We start from the raw sequence: 24,975 nt of genomic DNA, 5'->3' as shown, positions 1-24,975 counted from the left end.
GCAAAGCTGCCCAGAGCTAATGTGGCAAGCCTGGAGAGCAGAAGTGACTATAAAGGGCATTGCATAGGTAGAATCTGTAGGACTCAAATATTGAAGAAAGGGAGACAGCTGAGTCCAGGATGACCAACGTTGTAAGTGTAGTCTGCTGAGAGAATGGGGAGTGCCAGTTATAGAAATAGGAGAGTCAGAAAGAAAAGCTGTGTGGGAGAAAGAAAATGAACCTGAGGTTTAGAGATGGTGAGTTTGGGAAGTCAGTGGGCAGACTAGATGGAGATGTCAGGTATTTAAAAGGTGCATCAGAGGTTCTCGAGGTTCTCTGTTCCAGTTTGGAATGTTTTTTGGTGATAGAAAACAAATGTCCCCAAACTGCTGGCCCCTTCCTATTTAATGAATCGTCCAAAGCCAGGCCTGTATAACTGTTCCAATCATATCAAGGTACTTTCCCCAAAGTATTGTCGTGTTGCTGGAGACATATGGTTTATTAGAGGACTAAACCTGTGAAGTGTATTTCAGAGACATTGGTGCAGTGTAGGAACCAATTCTTTCACTCACGTATCTTTGCTTTTTTTTTTTGGTAGAGAGATGGAGGAAAAAGTCATACTGCTTAATGCACCTACAAAAAGACCAAGGTAATGCCTAAGAGACTCGTGAAAAGTGATATATCTTAAATTACCATCAGGGGGTCTTTCTTTTGGTCTATGCCTTGCTTGATTCCAGTAAGTAGCCTTTGGCATCCTTTCAGAAGCCAACATCTGCGTAAATGTCAGATAGTTATTTCTGAGAAAAAGAAAGCTGTGATTTCACCCTCGTGCTGTAGCGGTCATCATTACCATGACGAATGTTGAAAAGTTGAGAAGCGTAGATGTTATGGACCAGACTGGAATCTGATCTGGCTGAGCTGTGATGAAGCCCAGAGGCAGAAATTGCAGAGCCTGCTGCAACCCTGATAGAGGGTTGAAATAAGTTGTCGAGAAAGAACATACTTTCTCATACCATAATTGGCGGTTCTTCTCTGGGAACGGACTGGAAGCATTTTCCTTTGATACAGTTTTTATGTTAAATGTGCCTTTGTTCTGGGGGTTGTTGACAGGTCAAGCACTGTGACTGAAGCACCCATTGCTGTGGTAACGTCACGAACCAGTGAAGTCTATGTTTGGGGTGGTGGAAAGTCCACTCCCCAGAAACTGGATGTCATCAAGAGTGGCTGTAGTGCCCGGCAGGTGTGTGCAGGGAATACCCACTTTGCTGTGGTCACAGTGGAGAAGGAACTGTACACCTGGGTGGTAAGTGAAAGCTAAGTACTTTAGAACAGTGATGTAAGCCTAATTATTTACCGGGCTGAGGATGTCTAAGTATTTTGTTAGTTGAACATGTGCACAGGAATGACAGTGTGGAGTGGTGGAATGTACGCTCTAAAGAGAGCAGGGATTTTGTCTGTCTAGTTCACTGATGTGTCCCCAATGCCTGGTACATTAGGTCATTTTTGAGTGTTTTTTGAATGAATGAATGAATGAATGAATGAGAGGAAGAAAGAAGGAAAGAAAGAATTAAAAGAGCCCTAGGTTTAGACTCAGGAGACTGGACTCTTATTTACAGCTGGGTGATTTCAGGAAGTCCCTTAATTACTCTGTTCTGTTACCATGAATTTCAGAGCAACTAGTATCTGTGAAACAGTTTTATAAACAAATGAAGCAGTGTTCCCACATCAGGAAAATTCTGAGACCTGTGTCAGTGATCGAAGATGGCTAGGTATATCTTCAGAATTTTTCTTTGCTCCCCTCTAGATTTCACTTTATCTCTCACCTTCCGGAACAAATTGCGTGTATTTGCTATCTGTTCCTTTATCTGCCACTCAGTCCTCATTCGCCTACAATGCAGCTTCCGTCCCTGCCACTTGATTGAAACTACTCTTAACAAAATGACCTGTAAATTGTGGAAATAATACATATACTTTGTAGTCCTTACTTTGCTTGACCTCCCAGCAGCATTTGACATAGTTGATCTCTCCCTCCTTGAAGCTGGGTCTTCCCTTGACTTCCATGAGAACATCTTCTCTTGGCTTTTCTCCTGTCTTTTTGGCCATAGCGTGCCTTCTCATGTGTTTCAGAGTGCTTTTCCTTTACCTAACTTTGTCTCTGGTCGTCAGTTCTTCTCACTCTTCCTTTTCTTCCTGAGAGCTCATTTTTTCCAGCAGTCTCAGATAACTTCTCCACAAGGCCAGGCTTTGTCCCCAGTGCGTGACAGAGTAGACAATTATTGATTGATTGATATGATTGATTGATTAAAAGAATCAATGAATGAATGCATGCATGCATGCATGTTAACTGTTACTTCCTAAAGCCCTGTCCCTTAAGGAACTAGCCCCTAGGGGGCTGCCACAGCCCCTATAAAACTGTTGAAAAGTCATTTGGGACTATTCTTAGTGCTATATAGCAGCATCTTTTATATAGCTAGATTCTTTTATAATTGTTCCATACTTCAGGGAAACTGTGACCAAAATTTGTAAAACTCCTAGTAAGGATTTCCTAGAGAGTATACTCCTATAGAAAACAATCAAATTAATTAAACTATGTACGGATTTTTTTTTTTTTTTTTACCAGCACTCATAATTAAATGTAAAGTTCACCTTAGACTTGAAGGAGAAAGAATTGGGAATGTGTTCTTTTAAGTCTTGATGGATAGCAATCTGGATACTTTTAAATCTTTACCTGTTGGCAGGGGTTTTATACTACCTATCATTAAAAGGTTTAATCCCCTTACCCATTTTTTTTTTCGTTTCTAAATTTCCAGCTGATTTTTTCCTACGGTTTTCTTTTCTTTATTATTTTTTTTAATGTTTGTTTATTTTGAGAGAGCGTGAGCACACGTGCAGGGGAGGGGCAGAGAGAGAAGGAGAGAGAATCCCAAGCAGGCTCCATGCGGTCAGCATAGACCCTGATGTGGGACTCAATCCCACAAACCATGAAATCATGACCTGAGCTGAAATCAATTGTCGGACCCTTAACCAACTGAGCCACCCAGGTGCCCCGCTCCTGGTCTTCTTGATAGGAAGTTTTATGGAAGATTAGCTTTTCGCATGAAAAGTTAAAACTTTACAAGACCTCTTTATTTCACAGAACATGCAAGGGGGTACTAAACTCCATGGTCAGCTGGGCCACGGAGACAAAGCCTCCTACCGACAGCCAAAGCATGTGGAAAAGTTGCAAGGCAGAGCTATCCGTCAGGTGTCCTGTGGTGATGATTTCACTGTCTGTGTGACAGGTAAGCCATCAACAGAAAGCATCCAAAGTGCATTTAAAGTGAAGTATTGTACTTAATGCTGTGCAGTTTCAGCTGGGATTTTACAGCAAAAGACCATATTCATGAACCAAAGGCAGTGAGCGGATACACACGTTAATAATAACATGCCCAATTTTCTATGGCAAATAGCACATAGAGGCACACAGATAACAAATCTCATGGGATCAGGAGAAGTATGTTGTACGTCCCAGTTGGGGGGAAAAATAACGTTACCACCTGGTCAGGTGTAAATAACACTAAATCAGGAATCAAGAGCTAAAGTTTAGTTTTTGTCTTGCCATTGCTTACTTTTCCTTTTCTCTAGAAAATAGAGATGGCCCTAATAAAATTTCAGCATAATACTACCAATTTTTAAAAATTACTATAACAGTACACGTGACCCCCTAAATAAAAATAACTCTAGACTTGCACAGTCTATCCTTCGGATTTCTCTGATGCAGTCATTTCATATAAGATCAGTGGCTGGGATAGTTCTCATGCCAGCCCTGCCCAGCTTTCCGGCTGGACAGAGTCATTCCTTTGATGTGTTATGCCTTTCTTTCTTTTGCAGATGAGGGTCAGCTCTATGCCTTTGGATCTGATTATTATGGCTGCATGGGGGTGGACAAGGTTGCTGGGCCCGAAGTACTAGAACCCATGCAGCTGAACTTCTTCCTGAACAATCCAGTGGAGCAGGTCTCCTGTGGAGATAATCATGTGGTGGTTTTGACACGAAACAAAGAAGTCTATTCTTGGGGCTGTGGTGAATATGGTAGGTATAGATTTGTCTCTGTCCACTTATTCCCAGGAGCCAACTTGACTTCAAGCTTGTATGCATCTAAACACATGTAGCCTATACTTGAGAAGTGTTGATTCAGTGGAAGAGAATGCTGTAGAATATTTTCATTGGGAAGAAGACCCTCATTTTCATTGTTTTCTTTCTTATGTATGTCTCAGGACGACTGGGTTTGGATTCAGAAGAGGATTATTATACACCACAAAAGGTAAACTCAGAAGCAGCTTCTTCCTAGAGCCTGTGTAGAGGACACACAGACTCCAGTAATAATACAGACTCCTCTTTCTCCTAATCCTCATGTCAAGGTGTTTATTTCTGAAATATTTTCTATCTGGGAGACTGACAACCCAGAATTCCTGAGTTAGCACTATGTGATCTTGTCATCTGACTAAATCATAAAAAGCTGAGAAAGAGGATATGGCCACTTTGGACACTGTGGAGTCACATCTTACTCAGGAATGGCAGCTAAAATCAGCAAGTACAGTGAACCCAGAAAATTCCTTGGGAAGATACTGGAAAGCAGTATATTGTTTCTTAACTCATCACAGCCATTCCCCCCCCCCCCCCATTTCCACATTTGGACACCAGATGAAATATGTGTTTGTATTGAGGGGTCATGTTGTACGAAACATAATAGCTAATTACTGTCTGCACTGTAGGAGCTAGCCCTGCAGGAGCTGGCCCAGGAGCTAAAAGCAGCTGCAGGAAGAACATGGTCCTCTCTCACACCCACCCTGGGTCACAGGCTTGCCTGCCTACTGGAAAGTTGACAGGAATCGACTGTACCATTCACTGTTAACAATGCTCATTAACATCTTAAAAATTAACTTCTATCACTTGTGGGACCATTCTCAATGGATTTCATGGTTGTTTCTCTTCAAAAAGCCATAGTAGAAGCACTGAAGTTTGAGTTTTCAGGTTTCACAGACATCCATTCTATCCCCCTACCATTCTCCAGCTCTGTTTATTTAGCTATAGAGGGATGTGAGCAGTTGGAAGTCCTGGCTGCCTCCTCAGTACTCTGTCACCTCATTTATAATGTGACCAGACTAGGACCCTACAAGGCTACTGAGTTTCTTCTATAACTGTCATGGGGCCTTCCATCTCAGAGAACAAAAATCAGCAATGGATCGAAGCTTCTTTCCCAACATTTTCTGAGAAGTCTTTCTAAATAAGACCTGTTGCTAAAACAAACTTCAACAGGACTACTGAGCCAACCTGGAACTGCTGCGTTTTACTTAATTATAAAACTTGAGCTCCTTGTTAAAAACAATGAGCTGCTGGGAAAATCTGAAGATGATAGAGCAGTCTTTACTGTGGTCGGTTCTGCCAGATGCAGGACATCACAAAATTTGAGGGTTTTTTCCTAATACAAGTTACATTTGGGGGATTTTTTTTTTTTCTGATTTTTTTTTTTTCCTTGCAGGTGGATGTTCCCAAGGCCTTGATTATTGTCGCAGTTCAGTGTGGCTGTGATGGGACTTTTCTGCTGACCCAGTCAGGTAAAGTGCTGGCCTGTGGACTCAATGAATTCAATAAGCTGGGTCTGAATCAGTGCATGTCTGGAATCATAAACCATGAAGTAAGTACCCTCTTTGGTGTCCTCACCACACTGTCAGAACTTCTCTTAGGCTGGAATTTCTTTGGGAATGCTTTTGGTTAGTGACCATGAAATTGTACGTAAGAAAAAAGATTTCACAGACATTATTACGTTCAACAAAAGAAGCCAGCCATGAAAGAGTCCATACTATATGATTCCAATTATATGGAGCTTAAGAACAAGCAAAATTAGGGGCGCCTGGGTGGCTCAGTCAGTTAAGCGTCCGACTTCAGCTCAGGTCACGGTCTCGCGGTCCATGAGTTCGAGCCCCGGTCAGGCTCTGGGCTGATGGCTCGGAGCCTGGAGCCTGCTTTGGATTCTGTGTCTCCCTCTCTCTCTGCCCCTCCCCCGTTCATGCTCTGTCTCTCTCTCTCTCAAAAATAAATAAACGTTAAAAAAATTAAAAAAAAAAAAAAAGAACAAGCAAAATTAACTTATAGATACCAGAAGACAAAGTAGTGGTAACTTCTGGGTGGGGGGTATGGGTATAAATGGAAGGGATCCTAGGATCATGAAAATGGTCTATATTTTTATCTGGGTGGTGGTTTTACATTTATATGTATACAGAAAAATTTTTCAAGCTGTACAATATTTTATAGTTTATTATGCCTCAACAAATAAATTGATTACAAAGAATCAAGTGACGGAACTCAGGTTCTACCTATCACTAAAATAGGTACAAGATAATTGACATGAAAAGAAACACATTTTCATGCATGATCTCCCTGGAGAGTTTTTTAGATTTATTGTTCCCAAATCACTGATCTTGTACAGGCTTAGTAAATATAATTACTGTTCACTTCCTTCAAGGATGTTGTGAAATTCACATTAAGTCTCCTCTTTGTGTTAATATAATGAGTTTTTGTCATGTTCTAAAGAATCAAGAGAAGAAAGTTTCCTGACTCAGTGAAAGAGATAAGAATTTTTAAGTAATCTCTGCAGTATTGATTCTCAAATGGGAGAGCACAAATTTGGGGCAAATCTGGGAAGGGTGTCTGCATAGTTTGAAAAGGCATATTCAAAATTACCATTACTTGATTTCAGTTTTATTATAATATTGGGTTTATTGTGAAATTTTAAACTTACATGAGAGGAATTTTTTAATACTAATCTAAAGGGAACGTGGGTTTTAACACATTGAGAACACTGCCTTGTACATGAAATTAGATCACAGTAAACTGGTTGCATTCTGGGCTGGAGAGTCTTCAAGATTTTAATTCTTTGCCCTGCCTTTGTTAGATATACAGTGTTTATACCCAACATAAATGTCCCTGGTTGTATCCTCATGTAGATACTTTCTGGGACGGAGAGTTAATGTTTTACATACTCTTAGATTAGGAATCTAAAATTTTTGTTGTCAGGAAGCCCTGCCTCATATACTGATTAAATTCTCTGATGACATATTGAGCTTATTCCGTTTTGTATTCTGTTGGAGATGAAAAGCTACCTGGCATCTTCTACTTAGTAACAGATTTGCTTGAAAGGCCTTTTGGTCACCATGACAACATTCGCAGCCTGCTACCCCTTCTTTTTTTTACCTAACGAGTATTTGGTTTGTGTTTTATCTTGTTTCAGGCTTACCACGAAGTTCCCTACACAACCTCCTTTACCTTGGCCAAACAGCTGTCCTTTTATAAGATCCGTACAATTGCCCCAGGCAAGACTCACACGGCTGCTATTGATGGTGAGTTGGTTTACAACTTTTTACACAGGCCTCAGTAGCTCATGCTCTTTTATTCTGTCAAGTGTTAGCGCTTCTTCCTTTTTTTTTTTTTTTTTTTTTTTTTTAAGATTTCATTTTTAATGGTCCCAGGTTTTGGCACCAAAAAAAAAAAAAAAAAGATTTCATTTTTAAGTCATCTCCACACCCAACACAGGGCTCAAACCCACAACCCTGAGATCAAGAGTCAAACGCTCTACTGACTGAGCCAGCCAGGCAGCCCTAGTAGTAGCCCTTCTTAACAACATATACATTCTCCCGTTTTCCCCCTGGCATCCAGTATTATCTCATTAACAAATCAGGAATTCAAGTAAATTTTTTTTAATAATCATTATAAATGCACAGTCAGTACATCTCTTAATGACAGTGCCATGCCAATAATTCCAGAAAATGACTGCCTTTAAATTAGTACCATCTGTCCGTTTACTAAGGTAGTACCCCTTTTCCACATTTAAAATACAATATTAGAAAATACGTATGGAGTAACTTTCAGAGTCTAATTAGTTTTAGATACCCTAGCTGCCATAGATGCAAGGTTGTGTGGCAAGCTTTATATTCGTATACTCTCAACAACCAGAAGCTAGTCCGTGGAACTCTGCTCTGGCTGTGTTTTCCCTTGTACTCCATGCCCCGTGTGTGCCTGGTTGTTTTTCTCTTTTAGAACGAGGCCGGCTGCTGACCTTTGGCTGCAATAAGTGTGGACAGCTGGGCGTTGGGAATTACAAGAAGCGTCTAGGAATCAACCTGCTGGGAGGACCCCTAGGTGGGAAGCAAGTGGTCAGGGTCTCCTGCGGTGATGAGTTTACCATTGCTGCCACCGATGGTGAGTGAGTCTGGACACGTCATTTCAAGCTTTCTGGATGGATGGCTATATTTTAATGTTTGGCTGGGAAAGAGGTAGACTGGTTATATAGCTGGATCATACGTTCACTTTTTATTTACATTCAGTTGGTATCTAATTGTAACGCTCATAGAGCTTCATTAATTTTTTGTGTGTTCAACATAGTGATTGTTTAAAAAAAATAGTTATCTAAATAATGGCCAAGTTAATATTGTAAGTCCCTGCTTTTTTTTACTTTTTTGGTTAAATGTTTTAAGAATTACTAAATCTTTTTTTTTTTTTTTAAGTTTATTTATTTTGAGAGTGAGGGCATGCGAACAGGGGACAGGCAGAGAGAGGAGAGAATCCCAAGGAGGCTCTGCACTACATTGTGGGGCCCAATGCAAGGCTCGAACCCACAAACTGTGAGATCATGACCTGAACCAAAATCAAGAGTTGGACATTTAACTGACTAAGCCAGCCACCCAGGCACCCCAAAAATTATTAAATACTTCTGTGTAAATTTTTTTTAATTTAACATTTTTTATTTGTTTTTGAGAACCAGAGACAGAGCATGAGCAGGGGTGGGGGAGAGAAAGAGGGAGACAGAATCCGAAGCAGGCTTCAGGCTCTGAGCTGTCAGCACAGAGCCTGATGTGGGGCTCAAACCCACAAACCGTGAGATCACGACCTGAGCGGAAGTTAGACTCTTAACTGACTGCGTCACCCAGGCACCCCTAAATACTTCTATGTATACCTGGCCCAGGACCACGTTGGTTTTAATGAATGTTGGGTGAAGTGGCTGGAGAGGAAAACGACATAATCTAATCTTGCTCCTTGGCTGCTGTCAGCCACACTGCAGTGATGTCCTCAGGGACTGCTAAGGATTGAAGGGTTGAATACTATGTGTCTCTCAGCTTCCATTGGAATTGGAATTGGAATTGGTCTAATTGAACTTTCTTCTCTCTTCACATTGCTTGCTCTGTGGCATTTTCTTGCCTCTTTTACTACTTCTCTCTCTTTTTTTTTTTTAAGTTTACTTTTTGATTTTGAGAGAGAGATGTGAGAGGGGAGAGAGAGATGGAGAGAGAGAGAATCCCAAGCAGTCTCCACACTGTCAGCACAGAGCCTGATGCGGGGCTCAAACTCACAAACTGTGAGATTATGACCTGAGCCGAAGTCAAGAGTTGGATGCTTAACCAGCTGAGCCCCCGAAGCACCCCAACCTTTTTTTTCTTTTTTGAATTTTAGAGAGAGGGAAAGCAAGTGTATGTGTGAGCTGGGGAGAGGTGGGGGAGGAAGGGAGGAAGGGGGAGAGAGAGAGAGAGAATTTTTTTTTTTTAATTTTTTTTTAATGTTTGTTTATTTTTGAGACAGAGGGAGATAGAGCGTGAGTGGGGGAGGGGCAGAGAGGGAGACACAGAATCCGAAGCAGGCTCCAGGCTCTGAGCTGTCAGCACAGAGCCTGATGCAGGGCTCGAACCCGCAAACCGTGAGATCATGACCTGAGCCGAAGTTGGACACTTAACCAATTGAGCCACCCAGGCGCCCCGAGAGAGGGAGAATCCTAAGCAGGATCCACGCTCATTGCAGAGCCCAATTCAGGGCTCAAACTCACGAACTGTGACCTGAACCGAAATCAAGAGTTGGACGCTTAACCAACTGAGCCACCCGGGCAACTCACCCACTTCTCTTCTTTACTGCCAGTTCTGCTAGTCCTTATCCCCTCCCTCTTCCGCATTCTTTCTTTGTTCTCTCTCTCTTTTTCCTGTATTACCTTCTGGACTAATTGTAGCCACTCTTTCTTGTGACTGGGGGAACAACAAATCACATTTTATCATCTTGTCTTTTGACTCATTTCAGCTTTTTTTGTTGCTCATGATCTAAGATGCCTTTGTTTTCTTTTGGTCTGTGCCTGTTGTGTACACAGGAGGGATCCAAGGACGGTGTCAGATAAGTGATGTGTTGCCATATTTAAGTGAAGCAGCTTTCAGAGGGACACGGTAACGTTCCCTGCTTGTCCCCAAATGAGGGATATTAGGGAGCAAACTGTTTAGATAAATGGAAATGTTACCTAGAAAGAGTGAGGATGTCGCTGAGGATTAAATTTAGTGTTGCAAGTCTACCAGCACTTCCTGACAGGGCCTCAGGGAAGTAATGTCTCCTCAGTAGATCTGTGTACTTCACAAGGTAAACTTCAGAATGAGGAGTGTAGAATTGGATTCCATGGTTGGGCGTATTACCTCCCAGTATTCCTCTACTTTTCCGGACTGTTCTCTATTGCCTCGTTCACACAGCCAACATAAATTGAGTGCCTTCTATGTTCCAGGTCCTCTTTAGGCTTTGGCAATATAAAAGTGAGTCTCAGAAAGCCCCTATCCTTAAGGAGCTCACAGTCTAAGTAGGGTAGGGGAGACACTTATAAACAGACTCGTACAGGCTGATAGATCAGGTGCCATTGATGGCAGTATCTGACCCCTCTAAGTCCTAGAATGCCCGGAACTGCTCAATCCTTCTATCTCTCCTCTGTCCCCCTTCACTCCCTAAGCGAGCTTATTACCTTAAGTTCCCTGTATCCACTGACAGTTTTATATCGTCACCACCCTTGAACTCCAGGCTCGGTTATTCATCAGCCCCTGGACTTAGATGTCTAAAGATATGGTGGCTTTAGAGCCCAGTTTTCCCAGGTCAGTCCTCATTCATCCCTATTGTCCAGGTTTAATCATTAATAGTACCCCCTTTTCATTAAAAAATGCCCTGATTTGGATAAGAAGTTACATGCATCTCAGACAAACGTGTTATAGTCAAAATCAAACTTTTGATTTTCTGCCCAGATCTGTTCCTCCTATAGCTTTCCTGTCTCACGAAATGGCAGCTTCATCCTATTCCCCACATCCCATTCATCAGCAAATCCTATCGATTATCTTCACAATAGATCCAACCACTTCCCACCATCTTCACTACTACAACTGGTCTCCCTGCTCACCCTTGGTCCCTTGCAATTGATTCTTCTCATAGTAGCCTGATGAATCCTTTAAATACCTACTAGTACACTCAGAACTTCTAATGGATTCCTATCTCAATCAGTAAAAACCAAAGCCATTATAGTGGCCTGCATGGCCCTATATGACCAGGACTCCAGCTGCCTCCTGACCTCTTTACTGACCACTGTCCCCCCCCCGCTTATTTTGCTCTAGCTGCAGGGGCCTTCTTACTCTTTGTTCATGATGCTCCTGTTATTCACATAGGACGTTTGCACTTGCTGTTTTCTCTGCCAGGGAAGCTCTGCCCCGACATATCCACATAGCCCTCTCTCACTTCAATCAGGTCTCTGCTGAAGTATGGACAAGTACTTTTCTGACTACCCTATCTGAAATAATGCTACCCCATTATTAGTCTTTATTTTTCACTTTTCTTTACCATGTATCTTCTTTCATAACACTTATGACTACCAGAAGTATTTGATACTTATTGACTGATCAGTCTCCTCTGACTAGAATGTCAGTTCCATAAGGGTAGTTGAGTTTGTTTTATTCACTGCTGTATTCCCACACCTCCAGCAGTGCATGTCATGAAATGAATGCCCAATAAACAGTTGAATGACCAAAAAAGGTTGTTGAATGAGTGGATGGATGGGTGGATGGATGGATGGGTGGATAGATGGATGGCAGGCAATACATAGACACGTCATTTTTTCCAGGTTGGCATCAGGAATTGTTTAGGGGAATAAACAGCTTTCCCTTGTTTTGTTCATAGTGGGAAATCTTTCTAACTCTCGGGCATAAAGATGGGGAACCCAAAGAGTAGGGAAGTCACTTTTCTGTTAAACTATCCGCTGTTTAATTTTTTTCCCTAGATAATCACATTTTTGCCTGGGGCAATGGTGGTAATGGTCGCCTGGCAATGACCCCCACAGAGAGACCACATGGCTCTGACATCTGCACCTCGTGGCCTCGGCCTATTTTTGGATCTCTGCATCACGTCCCAGACCTATCTTGCCGTGGCTGGCACACCATTCTCATTGTTGGTAAGTGTCTCATATGTGTGGGTTGGGATGGATTTGACAGAGGGTAGACCCACACTGAAGGTACTGATGGTCACATTCTTAGAAACAGAAGTGTTTCTAAGAAAAGAGGCTGTTCCTTTAAGTCTTATAACAGTGCCGCCATGCCTTGTGATGGGGACAGAACGCTGTTATTTCCTGACATTTGTCATTTGCAACCTTCTGACTTTTTTAACATGATAACTTTGGGCTCTTCCTCTGCCATAGAATCGTTATCTCTAGTTGTCCACTAATTGTTGCCTGTGTTCATGCTTTTGAGAGAAACATTCAGTACACCTTTAAAAGGAAATTAAATCAATTGTTTTCTGCATAAGGATTACTCTGTTAGGAACTAAATTATAAAAGCCTGTATGAGGGTTTCCAAGTCCATTCTATTAGATCAGTGGTTCACAACCTTGGCTGCACATTAGAATCCCCCAAGGAGCTTTTGGAAATCCCATTGTCCTGACCAATTGAATCAGAATCTCTGGGGTGGGACCTAGGTTGCTACTATTTAAAGCTTCTCAGGTAATTCCAAAGAGCAGTTAAGAAGAATTGCTACTTTACATAGTGGATACAGTTAGGGTAGCTAGTGGTGCTTTAATATCTAGAACAGTAAGTATTTATAAAGTTATCTGGAGTGAGAGATAGCTGTTATCTCGAATATTATTTCCCTAGTCTAGTCTTCTCACTTTTCCTGCCTATAGCTGTTTCTGATACTTACCTACTGAATATTTTTCCTTAGAGAAAGTATTGAATTCTAAGACCATCCGTTCCAATAGCAGTGGCTTATCCATTGGAACTGGTAAGTAGCAGTGTCTCAGGTACCAGTGGTTTTTCTGAGCTGTGGGTCTTTGGGTTAGATTCCATGCAGTCTCCAAAAAAAGGAAATAGGAAATATCTTTGGGAAATGAGGAATACGGTGATCAAGAGGGAGGATCATATTTTGGGTGTATTTCACAATAAGTTATGACTTTTATTACATTGTGGTCAGAGGGAGAGTACATCTTTGCCAACCAAGCATATGGAAGTAATTAAGTGGCTTGCCCAACATTGTAATGTGGCTTATGTATTGTTTCTTTCCTTACCATGCTAGGGGCTATGGTTCTATCTACTCTTTGCTTCCACCGTATTCCCAGGGTTATTCCCATCTATAGAAATAGTTCTTCCAAACAGGCCCTCAGAATTAAAAGTTGGCTAAACTTTCAAAGCAGTTAGGAGAATCAGCCCAAAGCTCTCTGATAGCTTTCCTCTGGCTGCTTTTTGCATGGTTCTCTGTTATTTAGGACTATGCCAGGAAATTAAATCTGTGTTCCTTTTTGATTTTCCACTTGCTCTAAAGTACCTGTACTCTTTGATGTCTCGGAACTTGGATTCTGATAGTTTGTAGAATTAACACAGATAAAGACCCAGAATAAAAGCAAATTAATCCAAGAAAAAGAAAGTTGAAAGTCTGATCTAGACTTGTTGAACTCTAGTTTACACACACACACACACACACACACACACACACACACACACCATACCTTTTATTAGTTTCTTTTAGTAATCTATTGCTCAGCATTTATTTGTGCATATTAATATCTGTCACAAATGATAAAATATCTTTTTGCTAATCACAGCTGTTCTCTTACAGCGTTGTTTTGCTGGAACAGTATTTCATGGAAAAAATAAGATTAAAAGCACATATCAATTAGCTGGAAAATGTAAACTCCATAAGGGCAGGGATTTGGGGGGTTTTTTATTCATTAGTTTTATCCACATTACCTAGAAGAGTGCCCGGCAAATGGTGAATGCTCAATAAATACTTGTTGGTTGGATGGGTTCTAACCATCCAGTGGAACACTGTACGAAAGTAGAAATGAACATCTACAAATAGGTCTATAATGTGAAATATAAAAAGGAAGTTGCAGCAGACTATGTGCCTTTTTATCAAGTTGAAAAACAAGCCAGATTTATATATTGCTTAAGGATATATAAGTATGTGATTGATTTTTTTTTTTTTTTTTTAAGAAGAAATGATAGAAGTGCCTGGATGGCTCAGTCGGTTCAGTATCTAGACTCTTTTTTTTTTTTAAGTCAATAAATTTTTATTTAAGAATTTTAACCTGTGATTCCTTCCTCTCCCAGTCACTGTGGTTCCCTCTGGGTCAGAATCACAATCTTCAAAATAGCCCTTTTAAAAAGAGCTTTTGTTCAGTCCACAGTTGGCACCGTTAGTACAGACTTCTTTCCGTTGGGCTTCTTTAATCTCCACTTGAATATGGATATGCTTCAAGAATTCCCCACCTGTAATCTTTGGGATCCAGTTTTTTTACTTTGGGTCATGTTTAGGGTCAGAATAGATGGGTCTACCTGGTTCTCAATTTCAAACACCCTCTAAACGTGAATGAGTTCAAATCCCATTTACCCCTAAACTAGCACAGCCTAGAACTGTACAGATTCTTGGGATATTCCAATACATAAGATTTTAAAAATTTGACCGTTAGGGTCTTTCAGTGTTTTAGCAGGTAAATGTCTTGTAGTTCTTTCCCACAGATCTAACACATAGCTCCGTGAATAAAGGAAACCACACATACACTCTATGAGGTGTTTCCAATGGAGTGTCCGACTCCTGATTTGGGCTCAGGTCATGACTTCAAGGTTGTAGGATTGAGCCCCACATTGGGCTCTGTGCTGACCATGCAGAGCCTATTTAGGATTCTCTCTCTCTGTCTCTGCCCCTCCCTTGTTCACACATACGGGCGCTCGCTCTCTCTCAAAATAAACTTTAAAAACTATATAAAGAAATGACGAATACAGAATTAATCAGTAGTTACATGTAGGTAGGAGGCCAGAGAAAGAGAAGGAATTCACAAGACAGATATGATACAGGTAATGTTTTAGTTCAGCACTGTCCCATAAATCGTTCTGCAACAGTGGAAATGTTCTATATGTATGCTGTCCAGCACTTGAAAAGTGGCTACCGTGACTGAGGAACTGAACTTTTTATTTAAATTTAAATAGCCATATATGGCTATTGACTACCGTATTGGAAAGTACAGTTCTAGTTCTTCAAGTGGTAGATTCACGTTTTTGTTTTGTTAGGTGTCAAAACTCACACGTGTGTTAAAATAGTCTTTTGTATATTTCAAATGTAACATTATTTTCAAAAGCCATTTAAAACAAGCTTCGGAGCTTTTGTTGGCATCTCCAGGTCTGTTGCTTCGGTAGGATCACAGTGTGACACAGTCTGCAAGCCATTATAGCTGGTGATCACAAACAGTCCTTTACGTTTAACTTTGGAATATACCATGCACTTACTTTTTTAGCTTTAGCAAATACATCTTTTTGGCCCATATTAAAATTTCATTCCATTTTTTGACTACACGTCAGCTAGTCTTCATTAAGATAACTTGGAATGTGCTACATATGAAAGAACCAGCCATCATATTTTAAAAATTCTTACAAATCGTTATCAAAAGAATTTAATGAATTTAATGGTTGAAGACTTCTCCAGAAAGAAAGTTAGTGGTGAGTTTATCTGGCCATTTTAAGAGTTGTTTGGCTCAAATGTGAAAGTGCTTTGTATTTATACGAAACCTTGACAAGCCTTGGTGGAGAATGCTAGAGTCTGGATGTATCTATTAAAGCACGGGTGGTAGATTCAATGAGCTGTGGTTGGGGCGGCTGTTCAGTAGTGCTTTAGAACATTGATAATCTGCTATGGACATAGAAATGAGTAAGTTTGGGATGTAGAAGTCAATTATCATTATAAAGATGCTGATATTCAATATCTTGTATAAAAACTACAAATTTAGTCCCAAATATCTTGACACTGTTGCTACTACTTCATGCGACTCTAGGAAGCTCTCCAGGGGTCAGGGGGGCTGTGAGATCGTAAATCTTTCTTGCTGCCTAGCAAGGCTCTCTCTTTCTGTGCTGTGTATCTGTCAGTGGTTCAGAGTGCTAGCCCAGGAGGCGGCGGCGGTGGGGGAGAAGAGGAGGACAGTCAGCGGGAATCTGAAACTCCTGATCCAAGCGGAGGCTTCCGAGGAACAATGGAAGCAGACCGAGGAATGGAAGGTTTAGTCAGTCCCACGGAGGCCATGGGGATCATTAGTGGGGCCAGCAGCTCCTGCCCTGGCTGGCTTCGAAAGGTAATTCCTTTGGCAGAGGTATCTTCGATAAAACAGCAGACCCTTTACAGGAACTAGAAAGGAGCCGTCAGAATCTCTCCGTGTCCCATGCCCTGTTCAAGCGTTTTGCAGTAGGCATTGAGGTTTCTGACTTCCACCTGGAACGAAACTACCAAACCTCTAATTCTTTTTTCTTCCTGACGAGAAGAGATACAAAATGTTCTGATACCGGTATTAAATGAATTTAAATTAATAAAACCTTCCTTGAAGCAGTCTTTGTAATGCATGTGTGCAGATTAAGCTTAGAGATTTTGTACTGTGGTTTGTAGAAGTGGACTATTGGGGCAGTTGGAATGTTGTACAATAGGTTATGAATGTTGAAGTGCGGATAGTAAAAATGTTGGAGTATATTTAGATGGAAAGTTGGCTACAACATGTGGCTGGGCAGAAAAAGATGGAATACCTGTGCAGCAGGATCCCGTTCTCTTAGAAAATACGTAATGCATAGAAGAGTATCTGCTATGAAGACTGAACACAGTATTGCTCATTTTAACAGTGCTTATTTATGAGTGATGGAATTGCTGGTCTTTTTGCCCATCTGGATTTTGTCATCTTCTGTATTTTGTCAAACTACATTGTAGTTTGTGAAATTTATATTTTTACGTAAAAAAAAAAAATCTAGAGATTTAGTTTCCCGTGTAAGATGACGAAACTTGATAGCCAGTTAGGAGTATGAATGCAAGAGGCAGTACACTGTTGTACCTAACGTTTCAGCCTGGGCATTGGCCTCACTGCCATCACCTTCAAGCTCCCCAGCTCGAACAGACTGTGTAGAATAAGTGTGTCGAGGAGATATGCCACACACTCCAAACCATGTTCTTGAATTTGAGTTTGAATTCAAATCACTGTTACTCCTCTGAGGAAGGGATGTCCTATTGACAGGCCCGGTGAGCTGAGTTGTACTCACAACTGTCATGCCCCACTAGGGGGTGCTGATGTCACAGCAGAGTGAAAGCTATAGCAAGATGGGAATTTGGGAGAAAGAAAATAGATGGCTCAAACAGAACTGATGAGATTCTTTGTCTTATACATAGGAGCTGGAAAATGCAGAATTCATCCCCATGCCTGACAGCCCATCTCCCCTAAGTACAGCTTTTTCAGAGTCTGAGAAAGACACCCTGCCCTATGAAGAGCTGCAAGGACTCAAAGTGGCCTCTGAAGCTCCTTCGGAACACAAGCCCCCAGTAGGAGCCTGGGTAACTGAACTTTTTGCCTTTGAGTCACAACTAGGTAACCAGAGAGCTCTCTCCACTTCTCCTGGCCTGTCTCCTCTAGCTTCCTCAGTCTCCCACTGCCCTGAATCAACTCATTATACTGTCTACTCGGCAGTGCTTAAAGCTTCTGCCCTAGGCTTACCTGAGTTGCCTTGGAGAAGCATTGACCCTTTCACATTCTTGATGTGCTAACAGTTCTCCACACCAGAGGACTTTCTTTTTTCTTTGCCTCAGAAGTACCAAAATTAAAGTTCCAAAATTCAGATCCACTTTTTCTTGACACTGCTAGTGTAGGTTGGGGGCTCTAAATATGAGTAAGAAATAATGCTTGTAGTCTCGTGAGAGAGCCACACACGTGTGCCTAACCTTGGTAGAAATCAAATTGTGGTAAGTACCTCAAATGTAAACCAGGGGTCACCAAGCTTTTTCTATAAAGGGCCACGTAGTAACTATTTTAGGCTTATGGACCATGCAGTCCCTTTTGCAACTAGTCAACGCTGTAGCATAAAAGCAGCTGTAGATCATACATAATGAATGAGCATGACTGTGTTCCAATAAGACTTCATTTACAAAAACAGGCAGTAGGCCGGATTTGGCTATCATTTGCTGACCCTTCCTATAAACGAAGTACAGTGGAAGAAAGGAGAGAAATCCAGACTAGAAAAGGTGTAATAAAACCTTTGAAACTTTAAGGTGAACATTTAAGTTCCTCTATCAGTTAAGTTTCTTGAATTATTTTGGCAGTCCTATTTACTGAACACCTTTTAAATCTCTTCTAAAGTGTGATCCACTGCATTTCATGAATATTGACCTGTTGGGTCACAGTGTTCTCACTGTGATCAGAAAGACTTGTTCCAAACCATATCCCCCACTTCAGCATTTTAAATGGGATGATAGCCATGCACTTTAAATTTAATTGCCAAGTTCTCCAAAACAGGTGATTGTTCTTTTTACCTTAGCATAATGGAGACTGAGGCACTGAGAGTTCTCTTGCTGTTATGTTAAGAGCCAGGTGCTATTGTAATCCCAGTAGCTTTCTGTTTCTCTTGCATTTACTTTGTGTGTGTGTGTGTGGTTTATCTTGTTACTTTTAAAGTAAGGTCCGATAGTATTTCGACGAAGGTTGGATTGGGGAGTTGGGATAAGCATGCAGAAGCACCTGTGACCTCTTTCTTCTCTCCTTAGCCACCTCGGCTGAGTCCTGCAGAGACCTGTGCTGGGAAGGGAACGCCATTAACTCCTCCCTGTGCCTGCAGCACTCTGCAGGGAGAGGTTGAGAGATTGCACGGGCTGGTGTTAAAGTGTCTGGCTGAACAACAGAAGCTACAGCAAGAAAACCTCCAGATTTTTACCCAACTACAGAAGCTGAACAAGAAATTAGAAGGAGGGCAGCAGGTGAGAGCATTAAAGGAATAATTCAATTTCTAACTCTGTTTTGAAGAGTCACAGAAACAAAACACCCAAGAATTGAAATAGACCTTTTCCTTTGCAGAGACTTATCTTTTGGTGATGTAACTTATGTAATTAATTTCAGCAGCCCTGGGCCTTGTTCAGGCACCTCGGTTAGATCATTTTCATCACTTTGTTTTTTGTTATTGTATATTTTTCTTTTATTATTTTTTTTAATGCTTATTTATTTACTTTGAGAGAGTGCGCATGTGAGTGGGAGAGGGACAGAGAGAGAGGACAGAATCCCAAGAAGGGTCCATGCTGACAGCACAAAGCCCGACTTGGGGCTCAGTCCCACGAACCATGAGATCATGAGCTGAAATCAAGAGTTGGGTGTTTAATTGACGGAGCCACCCAGGCACCCCTCTTTTACTTGTTACTATGAAAAACTTTATAAACATATAGTTCAGCGAATACTCATAATCCACCATCTAGATTGAACAATTGTTAACATGTTTCAAAAGTATGTGTGTGTGTGCATTTAAAATATGTGGGGGTATATATCTGTGTGTATTTAAAATATATGTGGGTATATGTGTGTGTATATATTTTTTATTTTGCTAAACCATTTTCAAATAGATTATAAAAGTCATAACATAGCCCCTCTAAATACTCTCTTACACAAATCCAAAAATAAACACATTCATTCTCCCAGCTAACCACCAAACTACTATCACACTCAACACTGATATTCTCAATTTTCATCCAGTACCCAATTGATAGTCGAATTTTCCCAGTTTTCCCACAAAAATGTTCTCTATAACTTTTTTTTTTTTTATGAGTCCAGAATCCAGTCAAGGGCCCTACATTACATTATCACATTGTTATATCTCTTATTTTTTTTTTATCTAGAATACTTCTTTCTACTACCATCATTTTTCTTTTTTTTTTCAATATATGAAGTTTATTGTCAAATTGGTTTCCTTTTTTTTTCAATATATGATTTTTTTTTCAATATATGAACTTTTTTAAATTTTCATGGCATCAATTTGTTGAAGAAACAGGGTCCGCTCTTTAACAAAATGAGCTACATTCTGGATTTGTTTTTTCTTCTTAGAACGTTATTTAACTTGTTCTTTTGTCACCCTGTCATTTCTATAAACTAGAAGTTAGACTTAAGACTTAATTAGGTTCATATTAAACATTTTTGATAAAAATAATTTCAATGCTGTTTGCATTGTTTATCAAGAGCCATAGCTCTTTTAGCCATTAGTTCTATTTAGAGTGAACCAGGACTGGGAAATAGGGTTCAACCCTTGGCTTTGCCATTTGTCAGTTTTGTGTGTCTGGACAAATTTGTTTCTGTGAGTCTTGGTTTCTCACCTAAAAAGGGCAAATAATACCATGTACTTTGTTATGGTTGTTTTGAGGATTAAATGAAATCATGTCCATGAAAGGACTTTGGGAAGTAATATACTCGAGGCAAGCATGGGGTGATTGGCAGCCGTGGCAGGCAGGAGGATTGTTTGGCTTAGGGCTGTCTCACTTTTATTTATTGTTAATGTTTATTTATTTTTGAAAGAGAGAGAGCATACACGTGCATGCATGCGTGGTGGAGGGGCAGAGACAGGGAGACAGAGGATCCAAAGCGGGCTCCATGCTGACAGCAGCAAGCCGGGTATGGGGCTCGAACCCACAAACCACAAGATCATGACCTGAGCTGAAGTCAGACATTTAACCGACTGAGCTACCCAGGCACCTCATGGTTGTCTCAGTTTTAAAACTTAGAGTTCTGCATTCCAGAAAATCCTACAGTCCTGGGCAAACAGTTGGTCACCCTGCCTGCAGCAAGTGTAAAGGTGTTGGCTTTATTTAAGGTAGCATTATTAAGGTATTATCTAAGGGTAGTATTACGAGCTTCTCACAAAACTGTGGCCACAGATCCTTAGAAGTCAACATTGAAAACCTAGTCCTGGACTGCGGTGACTGGTGGCAGTATTGTTAATGTGGAATTGTGTTTTGTTTGGACAGGAGGGGATGCATTCCAAAGGAACTCAGACAGCAAAGGAAGAGATGGAAATGGATCCAAAGCCTGACTTAGATTCAGATTCCTGGTGCCTCCTGGGAACAGACTCCTGTCGACCCAGCCTCTAGTCTCCTGAGCCCGTATGGCCTCCAGGAAACTGGGATCCAAAGAACTTCACAGCACACTTACTGAATGCAGAGAGCGCTTTCCTGGCTTTGTTCACTTGCAGACAAGGAGTGCAAGGCGGAGGCTCCAAAGCACTTTCCGTGTACACTTGGAGAGTGGCATTGCCTCTTAGATAGGATCTAGGAGTGGTTTTGTTTGGAGAATGGAAGGGCCCCATGGCCCTGGCTTTGTCCTCAGTGACTGCCATAGCAACAGCAGCTCTGTACCTCATCTGGTGGTCCCACCTTTGAAGAGGAGACACAATGCTCACCTAAATTTTGCTGGTAGCAGCTTATATCCCATTTATCATTTCACCATTACTTGGAAGCTGCCTTGGGAATTCAACACCAGGCATTGCACCTCTGGGTGGAGGAGGGAAAAGTGTAAAACTTGAGTGGGCTGGAACCAGGTGGGGCCCATCCAGGGTCGTCTGGAGAGCGGCGAAGTGGTGAAACCCTCTCAGGAGCCCTGAGTCTGGGAAAATATGTCTGGTGGAGTCAATCTAGGGCTTGTTTTCAGAAAGTTCAGTTACTTTGCGCAGCTAAATGCTTTAGGAGGAAAAGCGGGCTTAGATTGCTTTTCCTCTGAGGGTCGATTGAAATGTCTTCAGTGAGGAGTCAAGAAAGAAGGCTAGGTCCCTCCTCATCACACAGCTGGAGTTTCAGCCTGTGACCGATGCAGGTAGGATTTCCTAACTTTGGAAGATGCCTCTAAAAAGTGAGGTGCTTCATCGAGAATTGAGTCAGTGGGGCAATAGAACAGCCTTAAGAGAAAACCATGAGGGAGAGAGGGCCTCCTGTAGCTGCCTCTACTTGGTATCTTTAAGAAGGTCTAGAGTGCCTCTGCCTTCGTGGCTCTTAGGGTTCTAACCTTGACTTCAGCAGCCCCAACCACTCCCTTTCTGTATGTCTAGTCAGTATTTTCCCCTTTTGGTGTTTTATGAAGCCATATCAGTGAATCTGTATCATCTTTCCTACTTGAGTGGCCCAAAGCCAGCACCAAAACCTGGTAGTCCCTGAAGCCTAACAAAACAGGCAGAAGCCGCCAAGTGAAAGGAATTTGGCTGAGAGCTCCGTTCTAATCCCGTAGTCATTATGTCCTTATGGACAGGAACGAACCAGCTTTCCCAAAGAGAGAAAGTGTCCTCAAAGCTTTTGATGGTTTTACTTAAGGATATGAGCTTTGGGTTTCCACCTAGCCTTCTGCAATGTGCCGTTAGCGTTTGGGGTCATAGGGGCTGCCTTGATGAGTCTCACATCCTGCCTTCCTAGAAACAGCTAAATTAATTTGTGTTTCATTTTCCCCAAACCCTAAAAATGAATGTTTGATATCTCTATAATATTTTGGAAGGACCTGTGCAATGGAAATTTTGCTATTTCCCTAAAACTGGTGGCGTAAAGGCTCATGCTTGGGGAAGACCCCATGGCTGGGGATGGGCAACTCTGTTCAATGGGATCTTCTTTGGTTTGATGTTCCCATTGTTTTCTCAATTCTGGGAAGCCTAGTACAATGGTACTAACGTAATCACTAAAGCCTTTTCTTAAAATAAGGGAAGGGGCCAACCCCAGATTAAAGTTACAAGTTCTGGGGACTTGGGGGTTTGCTGTAAACCCTAACAATGGGTTTTGGTTCATCATGTAAATGCACCTTTGATTTTTTTTAAGGGCTGACTGGCCTTTCACGTTCCTGTATCCCTCAGACTCACCGTCTCAGCAGGCCTGAGAGGCAGGCTCAGTTTGGGTGTTAATCCTGAGTATTGCTTCTGCTGTGGAACGGAGGAACAGGGGCACATTGCTGAGACAGGGATGAAAGTAAGCATCGGAAGGAGGGGGAGAGCCCTGCTCTTGTTCCAGAGGGGAGCCATTCTCTAGCAGGGGAACACTGGTCATTTTCTCTAGCATGTTCCCTTGGGAAGTCTAGTTTGCTGGTAATCTGGCTGAGAATCTGAGTTCTGTGCCTTAGAGACAATTTGCACTTTCCCAAATTGTGCCTGGGACAGCCGTATGATTTTTCCCACCAAATAGCTATGCAAGTAGAAACCAGTTCAAAGGTGGCAGCCATGCATTAGATAAAAAGTGAAAGGTTAGGCAGCAGAAATGCCTTTGAATGGTTTTTTTATAGCTAATTCTCTTCGAGTTTGTCCTGCCGTTCTTTCTGCAGCGCTAGGTGTTTTCAGTTTTCTAGTAGTATTGCTTTTGAGTTACGATATAACCTGAGTTACTCCGCTGCTCTGACATTGTTGCTGAAGAACTAGCTTATTGTTAGCCAGATGTTTGAAAGGTTGAGGGTGGAGTGGTTTGGCATTTCTGTTTTAAATAAACATTTAAACTCTCAATCAGTGCTATGCCTGCGCACGGACCTTAGTCACTGGGGATGAAACACCCAGATTCTAGGCCTTCATGAATCTTTGATTCCATGAGTCTTTATATAAATAAATAAATGACCTTGTAATAGAAACAACACAAGGGACATTTGCACAAATAATCTTTTGCTTTTTTCCAGTTTCTTTTTCTTGCTAATAGAATCGTTTCTGCTGCTACAGCTTTTTTCCCCAAACTTCTCAAGTGCTTAAAATGCAGAAGGAAGGGGAAAAAATGAGCCACTGAAAGAGGAAGGATCATTTCTTATACTTACCCCTCAGTCACAGTGGACTTTTTCAAGTGATAATGTGTGTCTATGTTTATAAATCTGTTTTCCGTCAAAGAGGGTGAACTGTATTTGGTCTCCCTGGCATAGCCAAGTTATCACTTCTCTTGGCTGAGCATGTCATTAAAGTTTAAAGCAAAAGCAGCCTTAAACTCAAATTTCATTTGATTTGCCATATATTTGGAAACATTCATAAGAGAAAGAACAGCTCTGGAGCGAGGATGTATTATAAATAAATTCTTTCAGATGAGTATCCCTGGGCCTCCAAAGTAGTATTATTCATTAGTGTCAAGGCAGGCTGGGCTGTAGTCAGGACTACAAAACATGTTCCTTCTTGCCACAAAGCCAAAAATCATTTATTACTTCAATGATTAACTGTGGAAATAAACATGCTGATCACTGAACCTCACAGAATCAGGAACATTAGAGAGAAAAACACTTTATCACATCTGCGCTACCTCCTTTGTAGTTGGGAAGAAAGATAAGTTAATGACCAAAAGCAAATGTTGGCCACAAGGTACTAGGCTGCATTAAATACGCTGCTGTTAGGAAATACTCTCTCAGCACGTCTGCATATACTTTTATATGAAGTGAGTTTCACCATGAGATTTTCTCCCCATTGTTTATTAACCTTTCAAACTTTAAAATTTGTAACATTTGCATGTACTGAAGTTTCTTGGATAAAGTAGTATAACACATGGACATTAACAAGCAGCATTTATTTATCCACTATTATTCTCTGCTATCCAGGAATGGACTTAGATAGAAAAAGGGTTCTGACCTCTTCCCAAAGATCAGATCAAGCTAAATTTAAAAGACTAATAGATATTCCTAATATAAGCAAGGCCTAAACATGTTGAGAGTGGAGGGAACACTAAGGTATCGACTATTTTATTTCTCTAGCAATGTAAGAATGAATAACTGCTTCCTGTGTCTAAAGACAGCACTCCCCACACATACATGTGTTTCCCCGGAGGACCCTGATCTGTGAACTTAATAACATTATTCAGGGATCCCAAACCCAAGTGCCTGTTGAGCCAGGCAGATAAGGCAGATAAGGCAAATAAGTGAAGCAGGCCAGGAGGGGCTGTGGTTATCTG

General features: G+C 41.3%; 1 protein-coding gene and 1 pseudogene across 1 annotated transcript in view; one reads left to right on the top strand and one right to left on the bottom strand.

The window, feature by feature from the left end:
* The window catches only part of NEK9 (NIMA related kinase 9), a 39,166-nt gene extending 15,038 nt beyond the window's left edge, over positions 1-24,128 (top strand). The window contains exons 9-22 of the mRNA XM_023255872.2: positions 579-629; positions 1,091-1,283; positions 3,117-3,261; positions 3,851-4,051; positions 4,237-4,283; positions 5,502-5,657; positions 7,251-7,359; positions 8,057-8,218; positions 12,072-12,242; positions 13,003-13,062; positions 16,194-16,396; positions 17,470-17,631; positions 18,835-19,044; positions 21,070-24,128. Of these exons, the coding sequence (XP_023111640.1) occupies positions 579-629; positions 1,091-1,283; positions 3,117-3,261; positions 3,851-4,051; positions 4,237-4,283; positions 5,502-5,657; positions 7,251-7,359; positions 8,057-8,218; positions 12,072-12,242; positions 13,003-13,062; positions 16,194-16,396; positions 17,470-17,631; positions 18,835-19,044; positions 21,070-21,192 (1,993 nt within the window). The 3' untranslated portion in view covers positions 21,193-24,128. The remainder of the gene's footprint in view (positions 1-578; positions 630-1,090; positions 1,284-3,116; positions 3,262-3,850; positions 4,052-4,236; positions 4,284-5,501; positions 5,658-7,250; positions 7,360-8,056; positions 8,219-12,071; positions 12,243-13,002; positions 13,063-16,193; positions 16,397-17,469; positions 17,632-18,834; positions 19,045-21,069) is intronic.
* On the bottom strand, positions 14,770-14,887 carry LOC111561222 (annotated as a pseudogene).
* Positions 24,129-24,975: the final 847 nt, after the last annotated feature.

Source organism: Felis catus, chromosome B3, assembly GCF_018350175.1.
Source record: "Felis catus isolate Fca126 chromosome B3, F.catus_Fca126_mat1.0, whole genome shotgun sequence".
NCBI classification, from domain to species: Eukaryota; Metazoa; Chordata; class Mammalia; order Carnivora; family Felidae; genus Felis; species Felis catus.
Note: the sequence above shows the minus strand (reverse complement) of the source record. Positions and strands in the feature narration are given on the sequence as shown.